We start from the raw sequence: 25,869 nt of genomic DNA, 5'->3' as shown, positions 1-25,869 counted from the left end.
AAAAAAAAAAAAAAAAAAAAAGACCACGATCAATTTTACAAGTGAACACAATTTAAAAACCGAAGCGAAACTCCGTAAACGTTAAAATTGCACAGAAATCCATTAAACGTAGTTGAAAAGTTATATCGTTCGAATAATTACGATCACCGTGTGCACCAAAACCGTGTTTCATTCTTGGAACGCACAAAGGGAGCCGGAAACGGGTGAAATTCACAGGGTTTACCGGGGTGATTGATGCACACCGTGCTACTTTGTCCCGCGAAATTGGCGGGTAAACGCGGAATCCAGGCGAAAAACGGTGGAAACGAAAAAGACTCGCGAATAGAAATTCGAGCCAATTTATTTGCCAATTGAAGCTTCAATTAGTTTTCCAGCCACGTTGCATACGTGGCTCAGTTTTTCCCTCCTTCGTCGCGCTTCATTCTATTTTCTTCATTTTTTTTTTTTTTTCTCTTTATCGTTGTGTTTTTTCCCCGTTTTTCTCTCCCCTCTTTTGATTTTTATCCCACGTTTCAGGGATCGACGAAGACCAACCCGTCTCATCTATTTTGGATTTTTTACGCTATCATCCGTGGCGCCTTCTTTTTTTTTTTTTTTTTATATTTTCTTCTTTTTTCATACTTCTTCCCTCTCTTTCTCTCTCTCTGATTTTTCTGCCCGTCGGCCCATGAACGAATTTTCCGCTCGATATTAAAGTCGATTCCTCTATCACCGCGCGCATTCATCTCGAGAAATTTCACAGTTTTCGAAAATTCGACGTTTCCCCTCTATTTTTATTCGTTCCATCTGCGTTCCCTCCCCATACTCGTGCCGCTACGAGGCTATTGTCCGCCGATTAAATTGAAGTTTTTCACGGGAGATCAAGCATTTCTGGTATTTCGCTCAATCGTTAACGTAGGATATTTTTCATCAAATATTTCTGATTAGTTAATTTTTTTTATTTTTTTTTTTTTTCGATCGAAGTTCGTTACTCTTTAAAAATTTGATTCTATTCCCTTCTGTTTTGTTTTTGACTCATAGAGTCAATTCCAAAATACACATCTTTTACAGCAATTCAATCATTTTACAGCAATTTCAATTTTTGCTTCCTCCTTTTTCTTTATTAAAAAATAAAAGATTTGTAATGGAAATTCAAACAGACCGGATATACGAAGAAAGACAATCTAACGCGTACTTATCACGTTCCCATTGTTAGATATTTTTGCTGGTCTTTTCTTTGTACAACTTTGGAACCAGTCTGGCTCGTTGAAACTTCCTACACCGAGGCAGAACGTTGACTTAGAAGTCGCATGGAATTAGATATATTTCACAATAGTGGGATATACAGGGTGAACCATGATATTAATATTATAATTTTTTGTATCATATCGCGCGTAATTTTATCCGCTGGAATAATTTTAAAATATATCAGAAAAAAATTATAATAACATTTTATAAATACGTATCTTTAATTATAGAAATATTTTTCGATGCATCGTTATTACATATCACTGGATGCAATATATTATTTTCAGTATACGTTAATTTTGATTGTAATCTTTGCTAGCACACGAGATAAAAATGTACGCGCAATGAAAAGAGCGGATCGATGGATACGCGGTTATGCAACAGAATCTACGTGACTTATGATAACAGAAATAGAGCAAGTTAAGCGATTCAGTTTGCGAAATTGATCTTGGATAAGTCAACTCTCCTCGCGAGCAAATCCTGTAGCCGTAGCCAAGGATTTTAGTTATACATCATCCGTTATACCATAAGAACCTCGTCGTTCCGTATTTTATCCCCGTCTCATGGAAATTTAAAAAGAAATCGAACAGAAAATTACAACTAATAAATGTAATAACAAAAAAATAATGTTATCAAATTTCACCTTTTAACGATCATTCCATAAAGAAACTTTCGATCGATGGATCGTTCTGCACAATGGCCCATGAAAATTAAGAATCAATTTTCAATCCGTTTTTAATCGAAATAATAAATTAATGCATCGATAAACAATCCTCAAACTGACTCACTTTCTATTATTCTCATTCTCATCTTCTTGAGTAATCGTCCTAAAAAAAAATAAAAGTAAATACAAAATTTTCGATTCGAGTCCAAGATCCGGTATCCACTCGCACAGAACAATAATTCGAATTATTTATCAGAGTGGCGATCGTGGGGGTCCCGTAATTCCATCGTACTTCCGGCCCAGCCTTCATCGCCCGGTCCATGAAACTGGCGTCTCTCCTCTTCCACAGGAGGAGGGAGCGGCCGTTGATAATTAATTCGCCGTAAAATAGGGAATTCTCCTCTTCCTCCTCCTCCTCCTTTTCCTCCTCCTCCTCCTTGGAGGCGGGGGTTGAGGCCGCCGGCGGTCGTATATCGCGGCGAAAGCTGTAATGCGAGGTTATTAACGATCCTGTCGTCGTGGAACTCGCCGTTCTGCTCACATGTTACGTAACGACGCGGCAATGCCTCAATCCGATAACGTGTCCGCATTCACGTGACGTCAATACGTTTACGTAAACCGGGCCGGATCGATCCCATCCCGTTTTTTGGCGCACGTTTTACGCAGCCATTGCCGCCTATTATCTCGATTATCTTCTTTTCCCGTTTCCTTCGATCTTTGAAAATGTTGTTAATTGTTAACTTCAACTATCGATGATATGGATTTTGATTGCGACGAATCGTTCGAAAATTCCTTCGTATTTTTTTTATTTTTCGTTTCTTAAGGGGAGGAGGGAGAGAGAGGTTACGCAAGCATATTAGAGAATATATTGATTCGTAATAAGAAAATAGAAATTTCAAAATTCTAAATTTCAGTAATTTTCTGATTAATTTATAATTATATATTCGAAAATCATTTTCAACGGGAGTTTTTGTAATTTTTAAGAAATTTAACTCGCCTTTCTTTTTTTGGAAAGGGGGAGAGGAGACGATCTAATGACGTTATACGTGAAATTGAAAAAAAAAAGAGCGTGATGTCAGAACTAAGGAATCTGGGATCTAGCCTCAGGCTCCCAGGAGTTCCATCATCCAGTTCACCTTGATAACCGGATGTTACTAGGTGGTGATGCAGGTCAACGTAGGGACCAGACCCAGGGGAGAACGTGTCTATGTTTCATTGCTCGTGTGTCGTGTCACGGGTTTTCATCATGTCTGAGGCTATTGAGTTTGCGGATGTCATAGTTCAGCGGTTCATATAGGTTCCTCACAAACATAGATACACGTGTAATTCTCCTATATATATATAAATAATTCCAATTTCTGATTATTTAGAAATAATAAATTTCAAGAATGATTTTCTTTTTTCTCCACTTTTTTAAGATATGAATCTACCCCTTATTTTTAGTCTCAGACTTTTTACAAGGAATCTATGAAACAATAAATATTACAATTATTATAGAATATTTAATATACACAGGGAATATAAATTTGATTCTCAATTTAATAATAGATTGACTTTTCTCGAACAAGAGGAAATTTCAACAATTAACATAGATACACGTATAATTCTCCTATATATATAAATAATTCCAATTTCTGATTATTTAGAAATAATAAATTTCAAGAATGATTTTCCCCACTTTTTTAAGATATGAATTAATTTAAGATATGAATCCACCCCTTATTTTTAGTCTCAGACTTTTTACAAGGAATCTATGAAACAATAAATATTACAATTATTATAGAATATTTAATATACACAGGGAATATAAATTTGATTCTCAATTTAATAATAGATTGACTTTTCTCGAACAGTGAAGAGGAAATTTCAACAATTCCCAAATGAAATATTTTAACCCAATTCCGGAATAAATGAATTTTTTCCGAAGCCAAATTCTGGTTAATAGTATTATTTAATTACGTACCTTACCTTCCTTTTGAAAGATAACACAAATCCTGAAAAATATCCCACACGTAACGCGCACATACACACAATCCGTTGGACGTCTCGAGCCAGGGTTCATCGAGTTTGCGAAATTGCGAATTTCCACGTTCCCAAAGTTCCGAAAGCCCTCGTCTCCCCGACAACCAGGAAGTTACAAGGGTTTCAATTTGTACCATTCAAATCCAGACGATGCTTCCCTCCCTTACGATTAATCTAGTGTGGCGTCAAGATCGATCGATGCGCCCTTTCTTGGGGCCCGGGTTAAGTTCGATCATCGACACACTGCCCTTAATTACTCTACTCGTCGAAAGAAGCTTCCCTCGAGGAAAAGCGAGCATCGAAAGATTTTTAGCGATTTTTTTAAGCGATTTTTATCTTAAGAAGACGTCTTAATGGTTACGCAATCCAACTATCGGGGGAAAGAAAGTGGAGTGAATTAAGTGGTCGAATATTTAAAATGGATGTTGATTCAAACATTGGTAATTGGATAATCGTTTAACCTCTTCCAGTTTCTCTTGAAATGAATCAATTATCGAAAGCTCCTTTCCTTGATATTTCGACATTTTTCTCTCACAGCATTGAGATAAATTATCCAATCCTTGTTTATTGCAAACTTTTCAAATTGTTTAGAAACAAAGTCCATAAATTCATTTCAACTCGATCAATCGATAAATTAATTTTGGGTGAACGATGACCAATGATGGGATTATTTTCACGAGAGAAAGAGAGAGAGAGAGAGAGAGAGAGAGAAATTGGTCGTGAATGGGCGACGTCGGTCGTCTGGCGGAGGCATTCAGGAAATCCAACGATCGGGCACCCGGTGACGTAATGGAAACGAGAAGAGAAAACTTCTCGAATCACGAAATCGAACGTTTCACACTCGATTGACACGTCGCTAGGTTTCATCCTCTACCTCTAGGAGGAAAACTTGGACCGCTATTTCCTCGCTATTTTCTCCTCATCCATTTCAACCCCCTCCAACTCTGCCCGTCTCTTCTTCCCACATGCATGCAACAATCTTTTAAGAATATCCGCACACAATCGGTTACAAAAGTTTTTTCTTAGTACTATAGAAGAAGCACATGTGTGCTATTTCATCGTTTATATTGTTATTAAGTATCCAAGTGTTAAATCAAATAATCATTCTATTCCAAAAATTAAATGTGACTACCACCAAAAAGTACGTGAATTTGAACAGTGTTGCATTATGCTTTCAAGCATTTATCTTGGATCAAAATGAAATTACAAGATCGATAACAAATCTTGTGTATTCACATCTTATTAATCTCAGCAAGTAAAAAAATAAGTTTATTTAGATGTAGATGATTTCGTGATTGATAATTTGTTGTAAAATGATCTGCATATATTTGAGATTTTATTCAAATTTGTTACAATCTATACACATATTCTATCTTTTGTCTCCCTTCTTATACAAGATACGTATTGTGCAAAAAGTATAAAAATATTCATCCATACGCGTATTTTAATTAGTTCTTTATTATTTCCAATCACAGAAAAATTAAGTATAACACGAACGAAGCATTTGAAGCTTTAGTTTAACAATTATTTTATCGTGTTCAAAAGAAAAATAAAAAAGTTCCAAGAGGGGATCGATTTCCGAATTTTTCGAATTTTTCGAATCGAGACGAGTAATTCCTTAGAAGACGCAAGAAAGAAAAAGAAACTCGTAATTTTCATTTTTAAACAAGACGATATATCCATGAATTTTTGCCATCGACTGTATACACACTGTCCACCGACTTGTCCCGTCGGAATTTAATGTCCCGTGAAACGAGCCTTTCCTCTCTTACTCCTCCGTTTCCGAACTCGCCACCTCTCGCCCTCTTTATCATTACCCCCCCCCCCCTACCCACGGTTGCTCACCGCGTAAAACCGAGACCGGAGCTTCGCTGACAAATGCCCGCTAATAGAATGTTCTCTCGCAAATTGTGGCTTTTTCACGGGGTGGTGGGGAGGGGGGATGGAATCTCGTTAGCCGGTCGCGAGTACAGTGATGAGTTGAACTTGTTTTAAGAAAACTTTTGTCGGGCGGCTTGTTGTTCTGACTGATTTATTTTTAGATGGACGGATGAAGTTTTTTTTTTTTTTTTTTTTGATGGAGCAAAGATTATGAGAATCTATAGGAAAATTGTTAAAGGATTATTATTGTTGTTGGTGTTGTTATGGAAAGATGTTTGATCTCAGGGAGAGGGAAATTGGAAAAGTGTGTATTGTAGAAGAAGTGAGATGTAAGATCACGTTTCAGTTCACGAATTGAATTTGGTATTTGTGAAAAGAAATGTATTTTTTTAAAATGTAAAGGATGTAAGCAGATGTGAAAAATGCGCGCGAAGCTTTTGTACCGTGTTGAATTTTTCATTAGAATGTTATACGATACTTTCAAAAGGTTCAAAAATAGTAGTTAAAAAAAAAAAAGAAAGAAAAAAGAACTCTGTTCACACAGAGTTTCTCTTGAGCGTAATAAGGAATATAGAATGTGAGATACATTATCCACGGATTTTTATTATTAAAGAATTCAATTTTGGATTCTGTGCGCACATAAAATTCCAAATTAAGATTTTAAAAAGAAAGAAAGAAAGAAAGAAAGAAAGAAAAAGGTATCTAAATACCTATTGTTCGAACTTTTTAAAATTATACTTGAAAATTGAGTTGATTCCATTAAATATTATATTTTTAATGTACATTCAACTTGTTCCGTTCGCTCAAATTGTTACGCCATTTGTCCGTCTGATAAAATATTGACTTGCACTATTTGTCTCTCATCAATGATTGACCTACATACATGCAACGTACATATATATTAAAATACCAATCACTAATTGTAAATTGTTACAACAAATAAATCCTGTTTCACGACTAACGTCGATGACGATCTCGAATCGCTATTAACAATTAAATTATAATTCAATCGCGGATAGTCAATCCCGTTTTGTCCCGAAATCGCGATTTCAAATTCGACAACACCAACAGCAACTATCAAATCGCAAAAATAATCACGATTCATCGATTCACGTTCACATCCGTGCGGCGGATATTCGATCGATACTCGAAATACTTTTTGACGTCCCGATCGCGCAACTTTTCGTGGCCGCGTTTTCATTTATCTCCAGCTGGCAGGCGCAGCCGCTCCTATTCTGCAAAAAAAAAAAAAAAAAAAAAAAAAGGGAAAAAAAAAAGAAAAAAAGAAAAAATTACGGCACGCCAATAAATCTGATTTCAACCGAAAAGTTTTCCATACGATGGCCGTTCCCGATTTCTCATGATTTGTGGGGGAAAAAATGGCCCCTCCTTTTCAACGGTGCACCACTAAAAACGGCCGCTATATCCTTTGCCCAATATCCACGGAAATAAACGGAAATGTTTCGCGAATTGGCGATAAAATTGCATTGTTAGATCTTGGTCAGGATTTTTTTTTTTTTTTTTTTTTATTTTATGGAAGTTTTCCATCCAGTGAAATCTATATCTCTGGAAAACGAAGAAGATCGCAGAATTGAATGGAAGATCGTGTTGAATTTTGATTTTTGGATGATTAATCATTTCCGTTCCATGTTTCATTTCGTAGATTCCAATATATTTACATACGTGTATTATTAAATTTAATCTTTCGACAATAGTATACGAGATAAATTATTATAATCGAAATAAGATCGATATATATATATTTTCGTAGAACCTCAATTTCTTTTTTTTTTATATCATTGCAATTGAAAGATTTCATCCGAGTGAATAAAAGATTAATATCATAAAAAGTCAAAATTATTCCCTCCCCTTTCGATTATATTCCAAACTACAACGATCGATCCCAGAGCAAATATAACGTGTTACATAACGTTTCATCGATTATCCATCCTAAAATTGTCATTGCTTCGTGTTAATTAATGTGCACTGTATCCCCCGATTCTATAAAGGAAGGGAGAGGGAAGAGGGGGTTGTCCTGTTTGCCCGTTAAACAATATTCTGCATAATGACGTGTCGCTCTTCGACGCAGAATCGATTGTGGCGCTTGGGGAAAACGGAATTTTTTGCTTATCGAAATCGGCGAGAACGTTGGCTGGTGACACGTTAAAAATGCGCGCGCCACGCTGCACATCCTAGATAGTAATTTCCGTCCAAGTTGTAATTTGTTTGCCCGGTTTACACGATCGGGAAACCGATTTCCAGGTATCGAAGGAAAAATCGAAATTTTTTTTTTTTTTACGCCATTTACCGCGAAATCTCCCGTTCACAGCGTGAACGGGAAAAATGGAACGTCGATGTAAATTATATTTTAATTCGAGGAATTTTTTTCCTCCCCCTCTTTCTTTTTTTTAATATATTGTTATCGGGAATAATTAATCTTCGATAATGTTCAATTTCATAATTTTTTTTAAACCGTCCAAGCGAAACGAATTTCTTCTTAAATATAATCTCGATGCAAATATATATATATATTTTTTTAAATTAATTTTCACGTAGATGTAATTTATTCTTTTACCTCTTGTATCTAAGGAGAATAGATCTTTAAGAAAATTAATAGTTTTACCATTTTTAACACGCGCGAATCTTATCATTTTGTTATTCCACTATTACTCGGTATCAATTTATTAACTCGAATTAAAACCATGCGAATTTTGCAGGCGAATTATATATATATATCTCTCTCTCTAAAAGAGACCGTTTAAATCATCGAATCAAAGATTTCACAGGCGAAGCGCACAGGGTTGCGTTAATTACTGAAACTTTACGAATCGTGACAGAATGAAAGAGAATACTGCATTCCGTGGATTATACCTTGGAAAGATGGCAGCGTTGCAAATAATGTCGGCCGACATTTTCCCTTGGCCGCGCTTTTTTTCACGCTTCCACGCTTTGGCTTGATCGCGTCCCTTTGATCTTCCTCTCCTCGCCACGTCCATTTTTATCCACGATGATTCGAGCTGTCGACTCCGCTCGTACGTAAATCATTCGTTAAATCATTCGTAACGCGATGTTCGTAGCTCGTTGATCTCGTGTAAAAGATTTCATTTCGACATCCTTGAAATTTTATCAATGAATATTCGAAGATTATCTAATCCATAAATAATATAAGTTATAGATTATGAAAAAGTGTAGGAGGTTACCTTTAATCATTAAGATTATTCTGGTGTAATTATTTTGATGGATTGTTGAAAACTTTACATAATTACATAATCCACCAGAAGTGTAAATAATTTATATGGACTTATGCAATCCGTATAAATAGTATAAATTGATAGATTATGTTGTGATGTTGTAGTATCTGTTCAAAAAAAAAAAAAAAAAAAATACGAACTACAATTAAAATGAGATTCGTTCGAAATATTCACATACCCATATTTTCGTCAACCGATCGATCGATTCAGTGGGCACAAAGGGATCTTAGATCTGCTATTTCGAGATCTTTTTTTCTCATGCAAGGCCGTCGATGGGCGTCCTTTTTTCCACAGATCGTCTACAGCGCACGGGAAGATCTTCCCGCAACTATACTATCGGCTGGACCATGCCACGATCGTCCACGACCATTGACAACCCTGATTTGGCGACCTAGATGCTCGTGCAATACGCCTGCGATCATTTTTCCTGTTACTCGAATTTATCCGATAGTAAGAATAGCGTAGAATATATATATATAAATTTATATATAAATTTATATATAGTACGTTTTTTTTTTTTTTTTTTTTTTTTTTTTTTTTTTTTTTTTTTTTTTTTTTTTTTTGAGAAGATTATCTGGGATTTATATTTGTTTTTCACAAATTGACTGCCTCTTTTAACATTGTGTAAAAAATATTTATAGTGGATGTAATTTTTTTATTTGCGGACGCCATATATATATAATCGAGATAACACGAGATAAATTCTTTTTGTAATGAATAAAAAGCAAGTCAAGTAGGTGTATGTAAAATTACTTTAAAAACATTATGTTATAAATACTGATCTATAAAATAGAGTGTGTATAAATCGAGTATAATTTCATTTTTCGATAGGATTTATTTATATCCATTGGTTGGGCAGTCGGTGCGTTAATTGGAATGCGATTGAGGGATGATTAACCTGTTAACCCGGTCGATTTTTAAGCAAAGAGAAAATTTGTGTAATCGTGGGATTGAAAATTAATATAAATAATATCACTTTTTCTCAAATTGATTTTTTTAAACTGAAGAATCGAAAGATTTTGAATGACAAATTAACTCGTCTTCTCCGGTTAACAGGTTAAATATAATAGGGTACGTGTGGACATGTTTGCAATTCATTTTCATATCGAAATTTCCCGCGAAAAGTAATTTTAACCAAAGACTCGAACATCTTGCCTTTAAGAGCCAACAATTTCGAAATATACCGGCTTGGAATTGAGAACATCGACAATTTTTAATTATATTGAATTTCGAATTTGTAAGAGCAAAGAATAAAATTCTAATTACGAAAAGAAAAAAAAAAGAAAAAGAAGAAGAAAGAATCGTTCGATGCTTCGATCGAAACTATTTTCTACCAGTTCTCGCGATAGGGGATTCCCGCGGTTTTGGTTTCGAAAGCAGCCTAGCCATTCCGCTGTCGCTTCCGGCTCCTCCATTCCCAGCGACTATTCAGCACTAACGGAAGTGTCTCGTTTTCCCAACCGGATGCCGCGGAACCCGCTGAATCGCACCTGACCACTTCCGCCCACCAGTACCCTTGTGCTCGTCCCTCTTCACAGGTCAACGGGTTTGAACGTCGTACTTCGATCGCCTCCTCCTCTCTTTTCTTTTCTTTTATCTCCAATTTCGTCACATTTCTCATTTCGTAAACTTTACGACTTTTCGACACGATACAAATCTAACCTGGACTCGTCTCGCTCTCTTCCCATTTTCAAATTTTATTTTATTATCCACTTATAGTTTCGTTCTTTCTTGTATTTCTCTTTTAAATCTTTTCACGATGCACACAATTTGTGAATTTCTGATTGGAACGAAGTGAAGAGAAGTATCTGAAGATAATATATCTTTTGATTATTTCTTTCTACGTCTATGTCATGCAATTTCGTACAATTTTTCACGATGCACACAATTTGTGAATTTCTGATTGGAACGAAGTGAAAAAAAATATCTGAAGATAATATATCTTGTGATTATTCCTTTCTATGTCATACAATTTTTCACGATGCACACAATTTGTGAATTTCTGATTGGAACGAAGTGAAGAGAAGTATCTAAAAATAAATCTTTTGATTATTTCTTTCTACGTCTATACTTTCTACGTCATACAATTTCGTACAATTACATATTGTGCATCGATTTTATTGTTGTTTTCTTTTCCAAACCGGTATTTACACACCGATGCAACCATTGGCGGGTTAACGAGGAGACACGAGCTCCGTGGGTATTTAGCCGCGATTATTTCTCGTCTCTCGAAGAAATTTTCGCCCATTTATTCGAAGGAGAACGGGAACGGGTTCACGCCTCGATACGTTCACTGGGGAATCGATTTCAAGGAATGGAGGCATTCTCCTCCGCGGAACGATCTCGCCCAATGTCGTTCAAACGCAAATGGATCGTGCTCGTTCGTGAAATTCGATTGCTTTTCACCCTTCGATTCCTTTTATTCCGCGTCAAAAGTCGTCCATTGTCCCGGTTCAAGAAAATACTCGAGCGAATCTTGATTTTTCCTTTCCATTTTCTTTTCTCTCTCTCTCTCTCTCTCTCTCTCTCTCTCTCTGTCTCTCGAAATTTTCGCCCTTAAATATTCAACTCGCGAGACTCTATCCTCTTCGAAACTTGTCCATGGAATGTTCGAAACGATCGAAGTGTAACGTGTGCGAGAGGCTCGAGTGTTATCCGTTCGAAAAGTTGGTCGAAACGAGTCGTTGTTGACGTGGCGTTCATTCGTCGACACTCGAAATCGTTCGTAAGCATACGGTTGTCGAACGAACCGTCTCGATAAAAATAATATTTCCGGGAATCGGATGCCACCTCCGAGAGAAAGGAAGAAGATCGATCGTGGATTGTGTTGTGGACAATCGTTGAAACGCGAAAGGGTGGATCTTGAAATTACGTGTCACTATTACTTCTCGTGTAATATTGATTATCGTAAAGATGAACGAAAGTGGATGATGAAATATAAATACTTGGCTCAATTATACACGTATAATTGATACAATGTAACATATGTAACATAATATTTATATAATGTTATTTTTCGTATAATCATCAACATGATATACAAAAATTAATTTCTATAATTCACACCAGGAATTCTAGGATATTGCAAATGATTATAAATTAATCAATTAATAAAATATAATACATAATACGATGAGGATAGAGAAATAAATACGTATATCATAAACTACGTTCAAATAATTCAAGCACGTTCTTTCATCGATCAAAATTATGTATTTATTTTCTCGAAATTTACTCGAAAACTTTCCACATAAAAATTTCTCCACCCTGTGTATATATGTCACGATCTATTACGATCAAAACCAATATTAATTTCGAAGCAAATCGATCTTCAAAAATCGGACGAAATCGACGAAAGATCCTATCAAAGCAACTTTCAAGCCGCCATTTCGAACGTTTCTTCGGATATCCCGCGGCGGTAACAGTCTTTACCGCGTCACAATCTTTTTAAAACGAATCTTTCCGTTCGGAGGCCGCCGAGAATCCCTCCCTGAAATATCATTTTCACCGCTGTGGGCGGTTATTCGGTGGAACGGCTGACCAAGACTCTTTCTGAACGTGTCGAATATTGCCCGTATATCGAAGGAATATCGCGAATGTGACGCACGAGTCGTTTTCGTCGCCTTTTCGTTTAGTTATCCGCGGCTAGGGACAAAGAAGAAGAAGAAGAAGAAGAAGAAGAAGAAGAAGGAAAACCCTCGAGCGGTTTCTCGCGAAAGAAATTTGCCGATAATATTTAATATATTACGACACTTCTCGTAAAATGGTTGGCCGTACATTACTTGGGGGAAAGTTTCGTTGAACTCGAAGGAAGAATTCTTACGTGCGGAGATGCCATTAGATTTTCTTCTCTAGTCTCTGGTGAATTGTATTATTATTATTATTATTATTATTATTATTATTATTATTATTATTTTTATTATTTTTAAAGAAATTAAAAAGTTGAAGAAAAATTTGGATTTGGTGTTTCGAATCTTGTTGAAATTTCTTCTGTATGGTAATTTAATGAGTATAAAGATGGGTTAATTAAATTTTTTTTTTTTAAATTCTACAATTTTCTATGGAACACTAAAAGATAAAATTGTTTTTGTAAAAGTTTCATATCAGGTAATTTCATATTATATTAACTTAATACAGATTTAACGTAAATTATATTAATTCGAGTAGCATTTTTGAGAAGGAAAAAATGGTTAATGTTGATTTTAAATTACTCCAAAAAGAGGTCTACGTTTTGAATTTTCGATTCTTCATTAGGTTATAGATCGTAGTAGCTTTCTTAAGTACCTTTATATCCTCGTTTTATGGGCAAAGGTTCAAGCTACCTCGGGGATGATCATCTTCTTGTCGATGGCTTCCTACGAAAGCCTCTACTTTCATAGATAGAGGAGCATCTGCAAAAGTTGGGACAGCAAAAAGTGCACATCGATTCGATTATGCTGTTATAATGCAAGAATAATTGTACAGAAGAAATGAAATTTTGTTCGTAATCGTGTGTCGATTAATTACTTTATGCAATATAATAGAAATATTACAAATCGTAGAAATTTAACTAAATTATTGTTCAATTATTCTTCATAAGAAGTATATCGGATTAAAGGATTTATCGTTTAATAATTGGAGCGTATTATTACGTATTCTCTTTAAAAATACCGTTATTTTCACCAGAGATATTTTTTTTCAACTTTTTAATCACGTAGTCTGAACAATTCTTCCACAAAATTCGATGAAACTTTCCTTTGAAAACGATCGAAGATGATTCCTTTCTCAATCTTTTAAATGTATGCTGTTTCAAATTGCACTTTTTAATTAAATTTAAAAATACGTAAAAATTTAAATTTAGAAAGAATTTCTCACTTTGCAATACAAAATTTTTACTTATTTTTCACGAGAGTGAAAAGAATTAAAAAATGAAATAAAATAATACATATAATTCTCATTCATCATCTTCAGCCGTTTCATTACTCGCTAAGGCACTAACTATTGTTCTAATTAATAATTAGCATACGAAATCAATCTGTACATAATATTTTCGCTATCGTTTCTAATACTTCGTCGTGAGTTGTACATGCAGTAGTGAACGAATGGTCGTGTGTGTGCGCGCGCGCGTGTGTGTGGTTCGATTTTTTGACAGAAATTCGTCTGAACGGGTGACGATTGAACGTAAAACTAGATAAAGATTCGTCCTGTTTAACCTCTTGAGGGATAATTTTTATCTAATTATAATTTCGAAGGAATCGAAATTTCTTCGATATTAATTATTTGATGATAATGTAATTAATATCATCGAGATATATTCATTCCTGAAGGGGTTAACTTATCTACGGAAAAATGATAAAAAAGAAGAAAAAAAAAAAATTCTAACGAGCGACCCGCGTTTAAACGCGCGTCTCGATGGTAGTAATAGAAGATAATCGATTAAGAAAATAGCAGTGTAATCACATGTCTCGCTACGTGCTCTTGTAATTCACGTAATCTATTTGAATATTATGCACTTCGGCACATGACAAGCATTTCGCATCCATGTAACGAAACTCAAATTGCACGCGAAAAGCCTTGCTATTATATTAGCCTTATCTTGTAACACGAAGTAATGAATAAATCATTGGGAAAAAATGCAAATTATTCTCTATATTATCCCCCCTATATTATATTTATCAATTTTCACCTTAAATATTCGAAATTCCAACATCTTCAAATTCTTCATCCTTCGTTTCACGAATCTAGAAAACACTGATTAAAACCAACCATCCCTCTGATACGTTTCCAAATATGAAATAATTAATTAAAACTCACGTTCAATTGGCCATCCAAATTTCTTCAGCTCAGAGATATTAGTATTTCGATCGACATACTAATCACAATTACACGATTTATCGCGAACAATTAATTTATAAAAAGAGAAAAAAATTGAACGTTGTGTCCTAACCTTAAAATCGCTCCTTCCACTCACGAAAGCGTTCCACGAGAGCGTTGCCAATCGTCCCAAACTTCTTACCCCATTTCTCGGTTTGTAACAAGGTTTGGAAGGGTTGGCATGAGTGGGTGGGTCCGTCGTTCGCTCGCGCTCGCAAGTTCCTCGACGGTGAGCGACAAGTTCGTCGAACAGGGTTGAATGGGCGCATAGATGGCCGTTGAATGCGGTCGTTTACAGCCACGCATTGAATCGTGGAGCGTGGCCGCCATTCATAAGCAAACCAGGGAACGAAGGGGGGAAGGGGGCCAGGCCTAAAGGTGGGCGTCTTATCGGCCGACAAAGCGTCTAATCCCAGTGCCGATTTCCGGGGCCCTGGCTCCAGCTATCCACGCTCCGCCGAACATATCCGATTTAACGATCGTGGATTATTGAATGCAAATTGATTCTCGAGTCCTCCACTTCGGAATCCCGAATCGGGCTCCAATTGCACGACTGATACTGGTGTACGCTATCGCTGTAAAGTGTCGCGCCTTTAGGAATTTAACGTCGAGATTTGGTTGAATTGCCTCGTACGGGAATTCGTGCGAGAATGTTGCGATAAGCGAATGGTTTTTTTTTTTTTTTTTTAAGGACTGGAAGAATGGAAAGAGAGAAAAGATTAGTTTGTTTAGATGATGGAGAGGATGGATCGTGTTGGAAATGGATATTTATGGAATTTTGTAATTGTGGATTTTTGAAATATTTTTTTTTTTTTCACATATATTTTTGTACTCGTTTTAAAGGGGGTAGCAAGTTCTTTAATGAAATATATTGTCGTAGGAATTTTTCAATTTTCTTTTTCAACCAAATTGAGGAGTTTGGTGTGAAATTTATGCCAATATCTTTTTGATGATTTCGTGAAACGATTAATATTTATTTATCCGATTTATTTGATTTCAAAAATAGATAATTAATTAATAATTGATTTGAAAAAAACGTGAAAATTTGCGATATATTTATATTTTCATATAATACGGTTAATAGAATTAAATTTCGAAAATACATCAAGTGCCAGAAATTGAAGCAAATTTACAACGCAAACTGTTTTTAAAATCGTTCGAACAATCTAGAAATTGATTAAAGATCCAAATTATTAATATTTATTAACACACATATCAAAATCTTTCAAAATTCTGATTCTTTGTTTTCACATATCGAACTCAAAATTGCATTATATATCCCAATTCAAATCGAAACTTTGCACACCCAATATTATATTTCATCCGTGTATATTTTTCGCAAAATACTGGCAAATAACATAGATCAATTATTTGCCAGACAAGTAGAATAATATTGTCCATTAATCAGGTCAGTGATACAAGCCAACCATTGGCGAGGCAAGTATAGGTCAATCAGCAATATATCCACAATCATTTGACCAAAATGGTATAGGTCAACCACCGATTGAACCACCCATATATCCTTCCAACCATAGATCAATTATTGGTCAATCTTTATCAACTTACCGTAATTCGTTCAATTAACGAATATTTATAACACGATCCAACCGGTACTCTCTCTTTCTCTTTCTCTCTCTCTGTGTATGCTCCCACTAATTAAAGTAACCAATTCACAGAGTACGAGACTAATTTATAAGAAGCCAATACTGGCAATAACAAGCTCAAAATCACGCTCGTTAATCGTACTTCGTCTCGATGTGTAATTCAAAATATATCGCCCAGGGGTGTTCCAATTTTATTGATTATAGTCCCTCTGTATCACCTTGGGGACCGATTGCCGCGAATTAGGTAATTTCCTCAACGATCCCTCCTCCAGTAACTTTCAACGCTTGCCAGTTAGCGATCCTCTTAATTATCCCCTTGCCCGACCGTCTCTTTCTTCCTCCTCTCCTCCAGAAACCTCGTTTTTCGAATCATCGTTTATTATTAATCAAATCTCGCGCGCAATCAATGACGAAGAAATTCCCCTAGACGTTCCCCCCTCCCCCAACAATTCGCAGAGTTTCGGGGAGGAGGGTTTGCTCGTTGCGAAATTTGGCGCGGCCCAACTTCTTAACGAGACCGGAGAACGCGAAATAAGTAATTGTACCGGCATCTCTCCTCCGGGAAATGCTTAGGCGAGGCGCGTGAATACCCAAGTTTGAGGCTAGGGAATTGGAGGCTAGCGTGGTTATCGAATAATTATCTTATTGGTTCGATCGTTGCCTTGTCCAGTGTTACGTTAATAGAAATTGGAATGGAGTAAATTTATAAACGATTTTCTAAGGGAGAGATTTTCATTTTCTAAGGGAGAGATTTTCATTTTCTAAGGGAGAGATTTTCATTTTTATTATATATATATATATATATATATATATATATTTTTTAAAATTTTGTATTTTTGTATTTTTATATAGAATTTCATCCTCCCTCTTGTCCTTTTTTTTTTTTTTTTTTTTACTATGCCGCTTACGCGACATTTTATTTTTATTTTTATCGGGAAAACTTTGTCGCAAAGGGAACAGGTAGTAGCGATTTCCGCGCTGCAGTATATAAAAAAGTAAATCAAATTGAAATCTTGTACGCTTGTACGTGTTATAGAAATATATACAGGGGGATAAATGTATCTCACGTAAGTAGGACGTGATCCCTGAAAATAAAAATAAAATAATAAAAAAAAGAAAAAAAAAAAAAAAAGAAAAGTAAACGTGGGGCGTATGCCGCGCATTTCCCGTGATGTTGGACATGTTTTATACCACTCACTCCTTGATATTCTTATAGTTATGGAAATTTCGCTGTGTGAAATGCAAATTAGGGGGAACGCGCCGCGGACCCTGAATAATCGCCTAATTCGATTTTTTACCGCGTTAAGCTTGCACGAAACTTCCACTTGCTTTACTAAAACTGGATTAACATCTCATGCAGACACTACGAATCGTGAAAAACACCATGAACGTATGTGAACGTATCTCTCGCCCATTATTCTCTCTCTTTCTCTTTCTCTTTCCTTTTTTGAACAAAAACAAAAGGTGAAAACTGAAAAACTCGTGTAAAACGCGTTAACTTGGACTCTAAAACTAAATACGATTAATTTTATCGGAATAAAAAATTTAACTCGGATGTACTTACTCGTGCCGGATATTTTTCGATTAATTTTTCAATTTTTAGGTTTATACGTGGAAGATTTTTTTTCTTTTGTGTGTTGTTTCATCACAGTACTGCTGTATTTTTTATTAACTCGCTCAATTTGTACGGCAGTTTAATTTGCGTTTAACAAGATCAAATCATGAGTGAATGAAATTGGAATGAAATTTCATTGGTACAATCTTGCTGCAAAGATTGCAAACACAACAGGTTGCACGACCTGGAGAATTATCTGTAAGAAATTCATTATGCTTATAAAAAAAGGCTTTTTAGTGAACTTTATCACTTAATATTAATAATATTACACGTACCTTGATTAAGTAAATTATAATATTTCTCTGCAATTACGAGAAATTACATTATAATTTTGTTCCATCGATTGAATAAATCAAAAGAGTAATATCAATATCAAATATAATCAATCTATTTCGCGCAATACGAAGCAATCAGCGAGATTTCATCAGGAGAAATTTTTCCAAGTAAACTCCTCATAAATCAGCCTCGCCCCGCCATTTCTACGTCCATAAACGGCCGAGACATTTGCTCGTATTAAACCGTATCTGGGAACACGTACATAGATATCCACAGATATACAGAAAGTATTCGGGCTACGATGACTAGATCGATGCTTCTCAACGTGACGTAACTTCCGCCAAGATTCCCCCCGTCACGCGTCTAATGGAGCTCTTAAATGGAACTCTTTGAACGACGACAGTTGAACGTGACTCGCTTCTCCGTTGCTAACGCGATAAACATTGCAACATATTGTTGCCTCTCTTTCTCGATCACGTTGTTTAAGAATCAGTCTTTGATTTTATATCTTTGGTAAAAAAAAAAAAAAAAAGAATTTAAAATTTTAGAACTTCTTCCAATCCAATCCGCTGTGCTCGAAAGAATCTTTGAAGGATACCTGGATCCCGTTTCTGAACGATCTAAAAAAATTAAGAAAAAAGAAATTAAGCGAGAAAATGTTGAAGCGTCCATTGTCTAATTTTGATCTACGTATCTTTTTTTTTTAGAGAAAGTAGCTCTTATTCCTTGCTATCAATTTGAATTTCGGAATAGCCGGGCTCCGGAGGAAACGGCGAAAATAAGAGGTGGAATAAGTAATGAATGGAAAGTGGACGGCGGAGTGGAATAGCGTCGTGAAATTGACGAGGTGGGCAACGAACTTGAGGCACGAAAAATAGGGGAAACGAAGGGAAAATAGAATACGTAAGCGAGATACATAAAGAATGTGCGCTAATTATTCACACTGCCATCGAATTACTGTCTCAAAGGCGAGGCGTTCGTCGTTGCTTCAGGTTTATCCTTCGAGTGGAAGGGGGAGAAAGAGGGGGGGAGGGGAGAAAGAAAAAAGATGTTAATTAGTAAAGATTCAGCGACGTAATTAATATTCTGTAGCAACACGATCTTGCTGGTTAGTTAAAGGACAAGTAGACTGGAGATAATTGCGATGTCGTGGGTGAAATAAGATGGTAGGTTTTTATATGTATTAATTTCGATTATTTATTTTATTATTAAATCGGTGAAAAATTTTGAAAAAGATTAGTTCAGAAATTTAATCGTCTTTTTAAAATTCCTCTCTTTCTTTTTCTTTCTCTATGTAATATCTTATTTAAAAGGAAAAATATGAAATTACTCGTTACTTTTCATTTTATCTTTCCTTAAATTGTATAAAATAAAACCTCCAACTTTTGATCAAACACTACTACAATATGTTTGGTAATTATTCTAAGTTGAAAATGAAAAAGCTGAAAATGAAAATAGTAAAAAAGGGAATCGGATTAAACGGTGATTATGCGTTGCTGGAAAATATATTAGTATCGAGATTGGCTCATCGATCAAAGATTTTTTCCAAGTTAAATATAGATTTGAAGGTTATATTCGTGATTCGAATTGGAAAATTTCCATGCCGATTCGTATGGAAATTAAATCTTTTTAAAGAAAGAAACGAGGGTGAACTTCTTTTGGAACTTCTTTTGGAATTACGGCGTTGAAAAAAAAAAAAAAAAGGAAAAAAGGAATCGGAGGAGAGAAATTTTTACGTATATAAATCTTTACAAGAGTCTCGGGATTACATATATTGAATGTAACATAAGAATTCGAGGATATACGAATTTTAAAAGATTTTCTGGAAATACGAAGGATGTTACGTTTCAATTCCAATTTCAATTTGAACATTTCCTCTTTGAATTGTCGCGAATTTTTTCGAAACGTAGATACGTTAAAAGGAAAATTTTCGTTATTATCGAAACAACATTTATTACATTTAAAAATTCATCGATCCACGGATAATTCAATCATCCCATTCATTTTCAGAGATAAATTTTCTCAAAAAAAAAAAAAAAAAAAAAACAAATTATTATTAAATTATTTTTCTTCCCACTTCACTTATCTCGAAACGATATATACATCCATAATCCGGGACAAATTTAATTTCACCCAGTGAGAAAGAAATGAATGAAGGAGCGAGAATAAAGGAGGGAATCGGAAGTTGCGTTTCACATCGGAAAGGAACAGTTGTAACTTGTTAAGGAGGGTTACGCGATCGGAGCAATAAAGGTAAATGACAAAAGCAACGAAACGTGAAAGCAACGTCGCGGCTGCTCGTTTCAAATGCAGATCAACGAGGGGAGGGAAACGATGGCGCGGCTTCATTTCCGGTTTCTCTCGAACCGATTCCGCGCGAAACCAACATTCGGCCACCGTTTCGCGTTTATCGCAACGCCATTTTAAAGGGAAATGCGATCGAATCGCGTGCCCTCTATTATGAAAAATAAAACAAAATAAAATAAAATAATTCATGAATCGCCAAACGGAACAACCAACGATTTGTCCTTTCATCTCTTCCGTTAATTTCTCATAAAGAGATGTGTCTTTCTTTAAAAAAGTCAATCTCAAACACATAAATTACCATAAAGATTGATTATCCATTAACTCAGAAGATCAAATAGCTTCGTAATTTTGACTTCGATTTATTTTTCGAATATAAGTCTCTTTTAAATTGTTTCATGATTCAGCACTTGTTTATCGATGCAAAAAAGGATTATTCCATTCTTATTTTTACCCTGTGCCACACTGTGATTCTCACCCTGCAAAATTTCCTCAAAACGTGAACGAACGACACGCAAAGTCCTCGATTAAACGTACGCATCACACACGCGCTCAAATTCCATTAAAATATAAAACGAGCTTACCGCTTAAAATACAAGTCCCCAAAGAAAGCTATCTTCCACCACCGTTTGTTTGTCCATTTCTCGAGGAACAATCCTCCTCCCCCTCTTCTATCCAGAACGTAACATTGGATCGTGACATTTATTCAATTACGCCCTCTTTTATTTTCGCCCTCTCGTTCCTCTCGAGCGCGCCCTTCGAAGAATACACACACCGAACATTTCCATTTTCCGTGTCGTTCCATCCCATTCCACAGGCAAGCGTATCCGCCCAACAAGGGGGGGGAGACCTTCGAGGGGGAGAGTAGAAGTTTGTTTCAACTTTAAGCGTCGTGTTCCCAGGCCCGCCCGCATCCATTCTCGTTACAAAGTGTCGCGAGACGGAGGAAGTATGCTTTAATCGCCCCTTTTTCCTCGCGAAACCGTCCTCCATTATCGTTCCCTCCTCTAATCCGTCCGGCTTCTCGCCACCTTGGCTTAGATCTCCCGATTTTGTAACGACGTTTCTATTCTCGCCGGTTTTAACATCTCCGTGGATTAATGGAATATTCACGGATTTTAAATCGACGTCGCTCGTTTCGCGCAATGCTCGTCACGGCGATTCAAAGGGTTTCGTTTTTCGGGGCGGGGCGACAAGTTTTCGAAATAATAATTATTCATCGGGCAAACTCTTCCAAGTTTCTTGGTTGCGACTTTCGGCCGAGATAAGGCTTCCTTCCTTCAGCGTCAACGCGTTATTTTAATTTTACCTCTCCAATGGTAAATTAAGTTTAAGCAGATTTTGCAATACAATAATAATTGGATTGGTTTTGTTTTGGTTGATTCTATTAATTAATTAATAGATCCACTCGAACAGTTGATCTTCTTCGAAATATTTTTTATATGTTACTTATTACATGTTTTCTGTGAACAAAGAAGGGGGGAGAAAAAATAGGGGGCGGAAAGTAAATTGTTCGTCGTGGAAAAGAAATTGCGTAATCGAATAGATTCTGGCCAATGCTCAAAGCTTCAGCCAAGTCGAAGATTCGATTAAGAGGGCGGGTATGGAAATTCTCTAAGAATGTTCCCGAATTTGAAACTGTTCGACGCAGGAAGGAAAGTTTCTGGCTAGTTCTCCACTGGCTAAGAAGAGCCAGTCTGTCCAGAACCGGAAATTATAGTTTGGATTCGAGGAAATGGTATCGAAATCCTGTAGCTTGTGTTATGCAAAAATTCAATAATAGCAGTCGAGTGATTTCTCTTCATTGGGAATAGAAAGATAATTTTCCAAAAGAAATAATTATTCCATTCCATCTCTGCAATCCAACTTTTTCTATTCTATAAAAAAAAAGAAAAAAAATTACAATCAATTATAAAACGCAGTTGTTCGATATTTTTCAAAAACATTTGTAAAATTGACGACTCTTCCCAAACTTTTATTTTTTACAATCTAATTCATTTTATCTTTTACAAATATATTATTTGCGACAAATGAAATGTAATCAAAAAGTTTTTTTCAACCGTTTCAAAAAAATTATAAATTATAGAGCTAATTAATCACTGAATGCATTAATGTTCTATATACAATATAAAAAATTGGATACGATTTGTATCCAACAACTTTTATAATTTATATTTTCGATTACTTCTAAAAATAATATTACATTCATAAAAATATTCATTCGAAGAAAATACGAAAAAAGAAGTAACAATTCCAATACTTTCCCTATTAATAAAAATAATCTTTATAAATCTTACCAACAATGCTATCTCCTTCTTAATCCTTCCTTCTTAAAACGATCCATGATAAAGAAAAAAGGATCAAATTGGAAGAGACGAGCGAAGCTTCCGGTACAACCGGAAATAACATGGCCGCCACACCGGGAAACAAGGGAGCACACGGCAGAACAGTTATGTCGGAAGGACATAACCGTCATTATCCAATGTTTGCAACAAAGCACGCGCTTCCGGCCAGGAAGGAAACTTGTAATCCCAGCACGAGAAAGTTGTCACCACTGTGTGCTAATTATAAGTTCGTTAATTGGCAAGTGGACCCATCTCGCGCTGTCCCCGACCGTCTGTTTCTGAGGGGAAGAGGCAAGAATGACGATGATGTATATAATCACTTTTGGTACGCGAGATCGATTTATCGCGATCGACATCGTTATAACATTCGATAACTTATCGAGATAATCCATCTCCTCCAACGATTATTAATTTAAGTAACCAGCAAAATCGATTCGCAAAAGGAGAACGTCAATTCGATCGTTTTTAAAGATGGCGACGTCGTTTTTTAAAACGATGACTCGGTTTAAATTTCGTATAATTATATATTAAGTGAGTAAAGGAAAGGAATTTTAAGTCGGTTATTTTTTTGAATTCGATAATTCTTGTATTTTCTATTTAATTAAGAAGAATGAATCGATATTGCATGTAAGGAAACTTTAAAATTTTACTGGATATAGGATTATTTATAATTATATAATAATTGAAATACGTCTCTCTTCTTACGTGTAATGGAAGTTGATAAATAAAATTAATGAAAATTCCTTTCTATCAGCTCGATATTCAGAGACAATCACGCCATAGAACTTGGTTTGACGTGGGTGATTGTTTTCAATTACACGGTAAATGCAAAATTCGAGGCGAAAGAAAACGAGGCACAAAAGTGGGTGGCAAATACCGCTTGTGAAAACTGTGACCAAAAAGAAGGAATCGGTGAATGGGATTGTTGGATCGTTATTCGAACTCTGCACCTTTTGTTCGCTGAACGACTATTCTATCCATTCAAGTGTCCGATCCAACAATTCTTTTTGAGCTTTGATACGTAATAAAAAAAAAAAAAAGAAAAGAAAAGAAAAGAAAGGAATAAAGTTAATTATAAATTCATTCCACGTATAAAACGTTTCTTTTTATTTCGATATTTAAATTATCTTCGCTCCTTTCGATGAATAATTCATAAAATAAACGTATTTCTATTTGTTGTAAACAATTTCCCACGATCGATTGATTTTCCTTAAAATTAATAAGGCAATAAATAAAATTAATTATTATTTAAATTATTATTATATAATCAATAATAAATAGGCTTTGTTACGAAAGTTAATATCGTTTCAATTCTTTAAAAAAAAAAAATAAAAAAAAATAAAAATACATACCAAATTTTCAACAGCCGGCCAATCCAATAGCCGGTAGTTATAGAATTCCATAAATCATCCAATTGTACAATCAATCCATTGATTGCGCAAACAATCGAAACACTTCCGGTATATTCGAAAAATGCTTTTTTCCTTTTTTTTTAACACTTTTTTCAACAATTCGCGCCACATTTCACAGCCATCATTCACAATTCACAAAATTCATCCACGAATTTTTTAATCTACATTCTCGAGTTTCCTTGATGATATTTCTTTGTTCTTTGATTTCGTATCAAAAGATTCATCTTATTCATAAACATGTACAAAAATCTTACCTAACCTTAAAAATTAACCATGATTTATACCGTTCTTAAAATGTATATTTTAACAAAAACGTATCGTTATATAAACCAGGCAAACCGGAGAAATCAAACGAAAATTAAAAAATTCACACCACAAAAAAGAAAGAAATCCAAAATTGCAACCTTTGCAAAGATCTTTGGGCAACGAAAAGCAACGAACAACAAGTCGTCTCGCGCCAGGCATTAATACACGGCCATTTTGCACGCTACCGACAAAAGACAATATAATGAGACGCGCGTTTGTCCGCGGCAGGTGCCGGATTGCTAATTGCTCTCCCCGGAAATTATAATTAGACCGCGCAATCAACGCAGGATCCCTTGTCCCGGCCTTGTCTTAACGAACGAATGAAAAAGAGAGGCGTTATCTCCTCCTTCTTTCGTGCATTTCTCGTGCGTTATCTCCTCCTTCTTCGTGCTCTTCCTCCGTAAATTTTTTTTATTTCGCGTCCACGTGTCCTCGCGAACGAAAGAGTGGGTGCAAGATATACGCGTGTACGGCGGGTATACTGTTTGCCCTTTGTATTTTTAGCGAGAAGGGAAAGAGAGAGAAGAGGAGGAGGAGGAGGAGGAAGCCGTTTTCGGGTGTGCCTCGGGTATTTTTATCAGCGCCGTTATTTACGATTAAGCTGGTTAAGATGATTTCGTAGCTTCGTATACATCATAACGTTTAAAGGATTTTTTTTCTTAATGGAGAAATGTGCGATTAGTGGCTGGTTTGGTTTCGAGTCGTTTTAACCTGTTTTAATAAAAGTAAAAGGTAATTTGCGAATTATTATTGTATATCTGGAAAAATGGGGAGGAAGGGATATCTGAAAGGAGAAGGGGATGTTAAAAAAATTGGATTTGAGAAAATGTATGAAAATTGGAGAGTGGAAAGATTAAAGGGGGGGATTTTTTATTTTTATAGGAAAAAGGAGAAAATATGTTGCACGTACGTTTTATTTAGGGTGTCGTGGTTTTTAAGAAAGATTTTTTTGAAAATTGAATTGAAAGAATCGATGTAATTTTTATATTTTATCGAATCGTGACATTATTTGCTTTGCGTGCAACATGAAAATATATATATTGCGGATTGATGATTTATAGAAATAATTTGTTCCACGTGTTTTTGGGCAGTGTATCGATACGAGTAAT

The 25,869-nt window shown here is 35.6% G+C and overlaps 1 protein-coding gene across 9 annotated transcripts in view; it reads left to right on the top strand.

Moving 5' to 3' along the window:
• LOC122716310 (tropomodulin) overlaps positions 1 to 25,869 on the top strand; it is a 161,113-nt gene that overhangs the window by 77,391 nt on the left and 57,853 nt on the right. Inside the window, exon 11 of one of the 9 annotated variants that reach the window (XR_006346995.1) lies at positions 9,340 to 9,419. The exons of 4 other annotated variants lie outside the window; for them this stretch is intronic. Coding sequence is in view for 1 of the 5 variants with exons in the window: in XM_043939247.1 (XP_043795182.1) it covers positions 9,340 to 9,440 (101 nt within the window). In the remaining 4 variants the exon portion in view is untranslated. Of the gene's footprint in view, positions 1 to 9,310; positions 9,517 to 25,869 lie in introns of those variants that run through there. 4 more of the 9 variants (XR_006346996.1, XM_043939247.1, XM_043939251.1 and 1 more) reach the window with 4 other exon arrangements.

Source organism: Apis laboriosa, unplaced genomic scaffold (genome assembly GCF_014066325.1).
Source record: "Apis laboriosa isolate Shangri-la unplaced genomic scaffold, ASM1406632v1 scaffold43_cov150, whole genome shotgun sequence".
Classification (NCBI taxonomy): Eukaryota; Metazoa; Arthropoda; class Insecta; order Hymenoptera; family Apidae; genus Apis; species Apis laboriosa.
The sequence above is the reverse complement of the archived record's forward strand: the minus strand, read 5'-3'. Positions and strand labels throughout refer to the sequence as shown.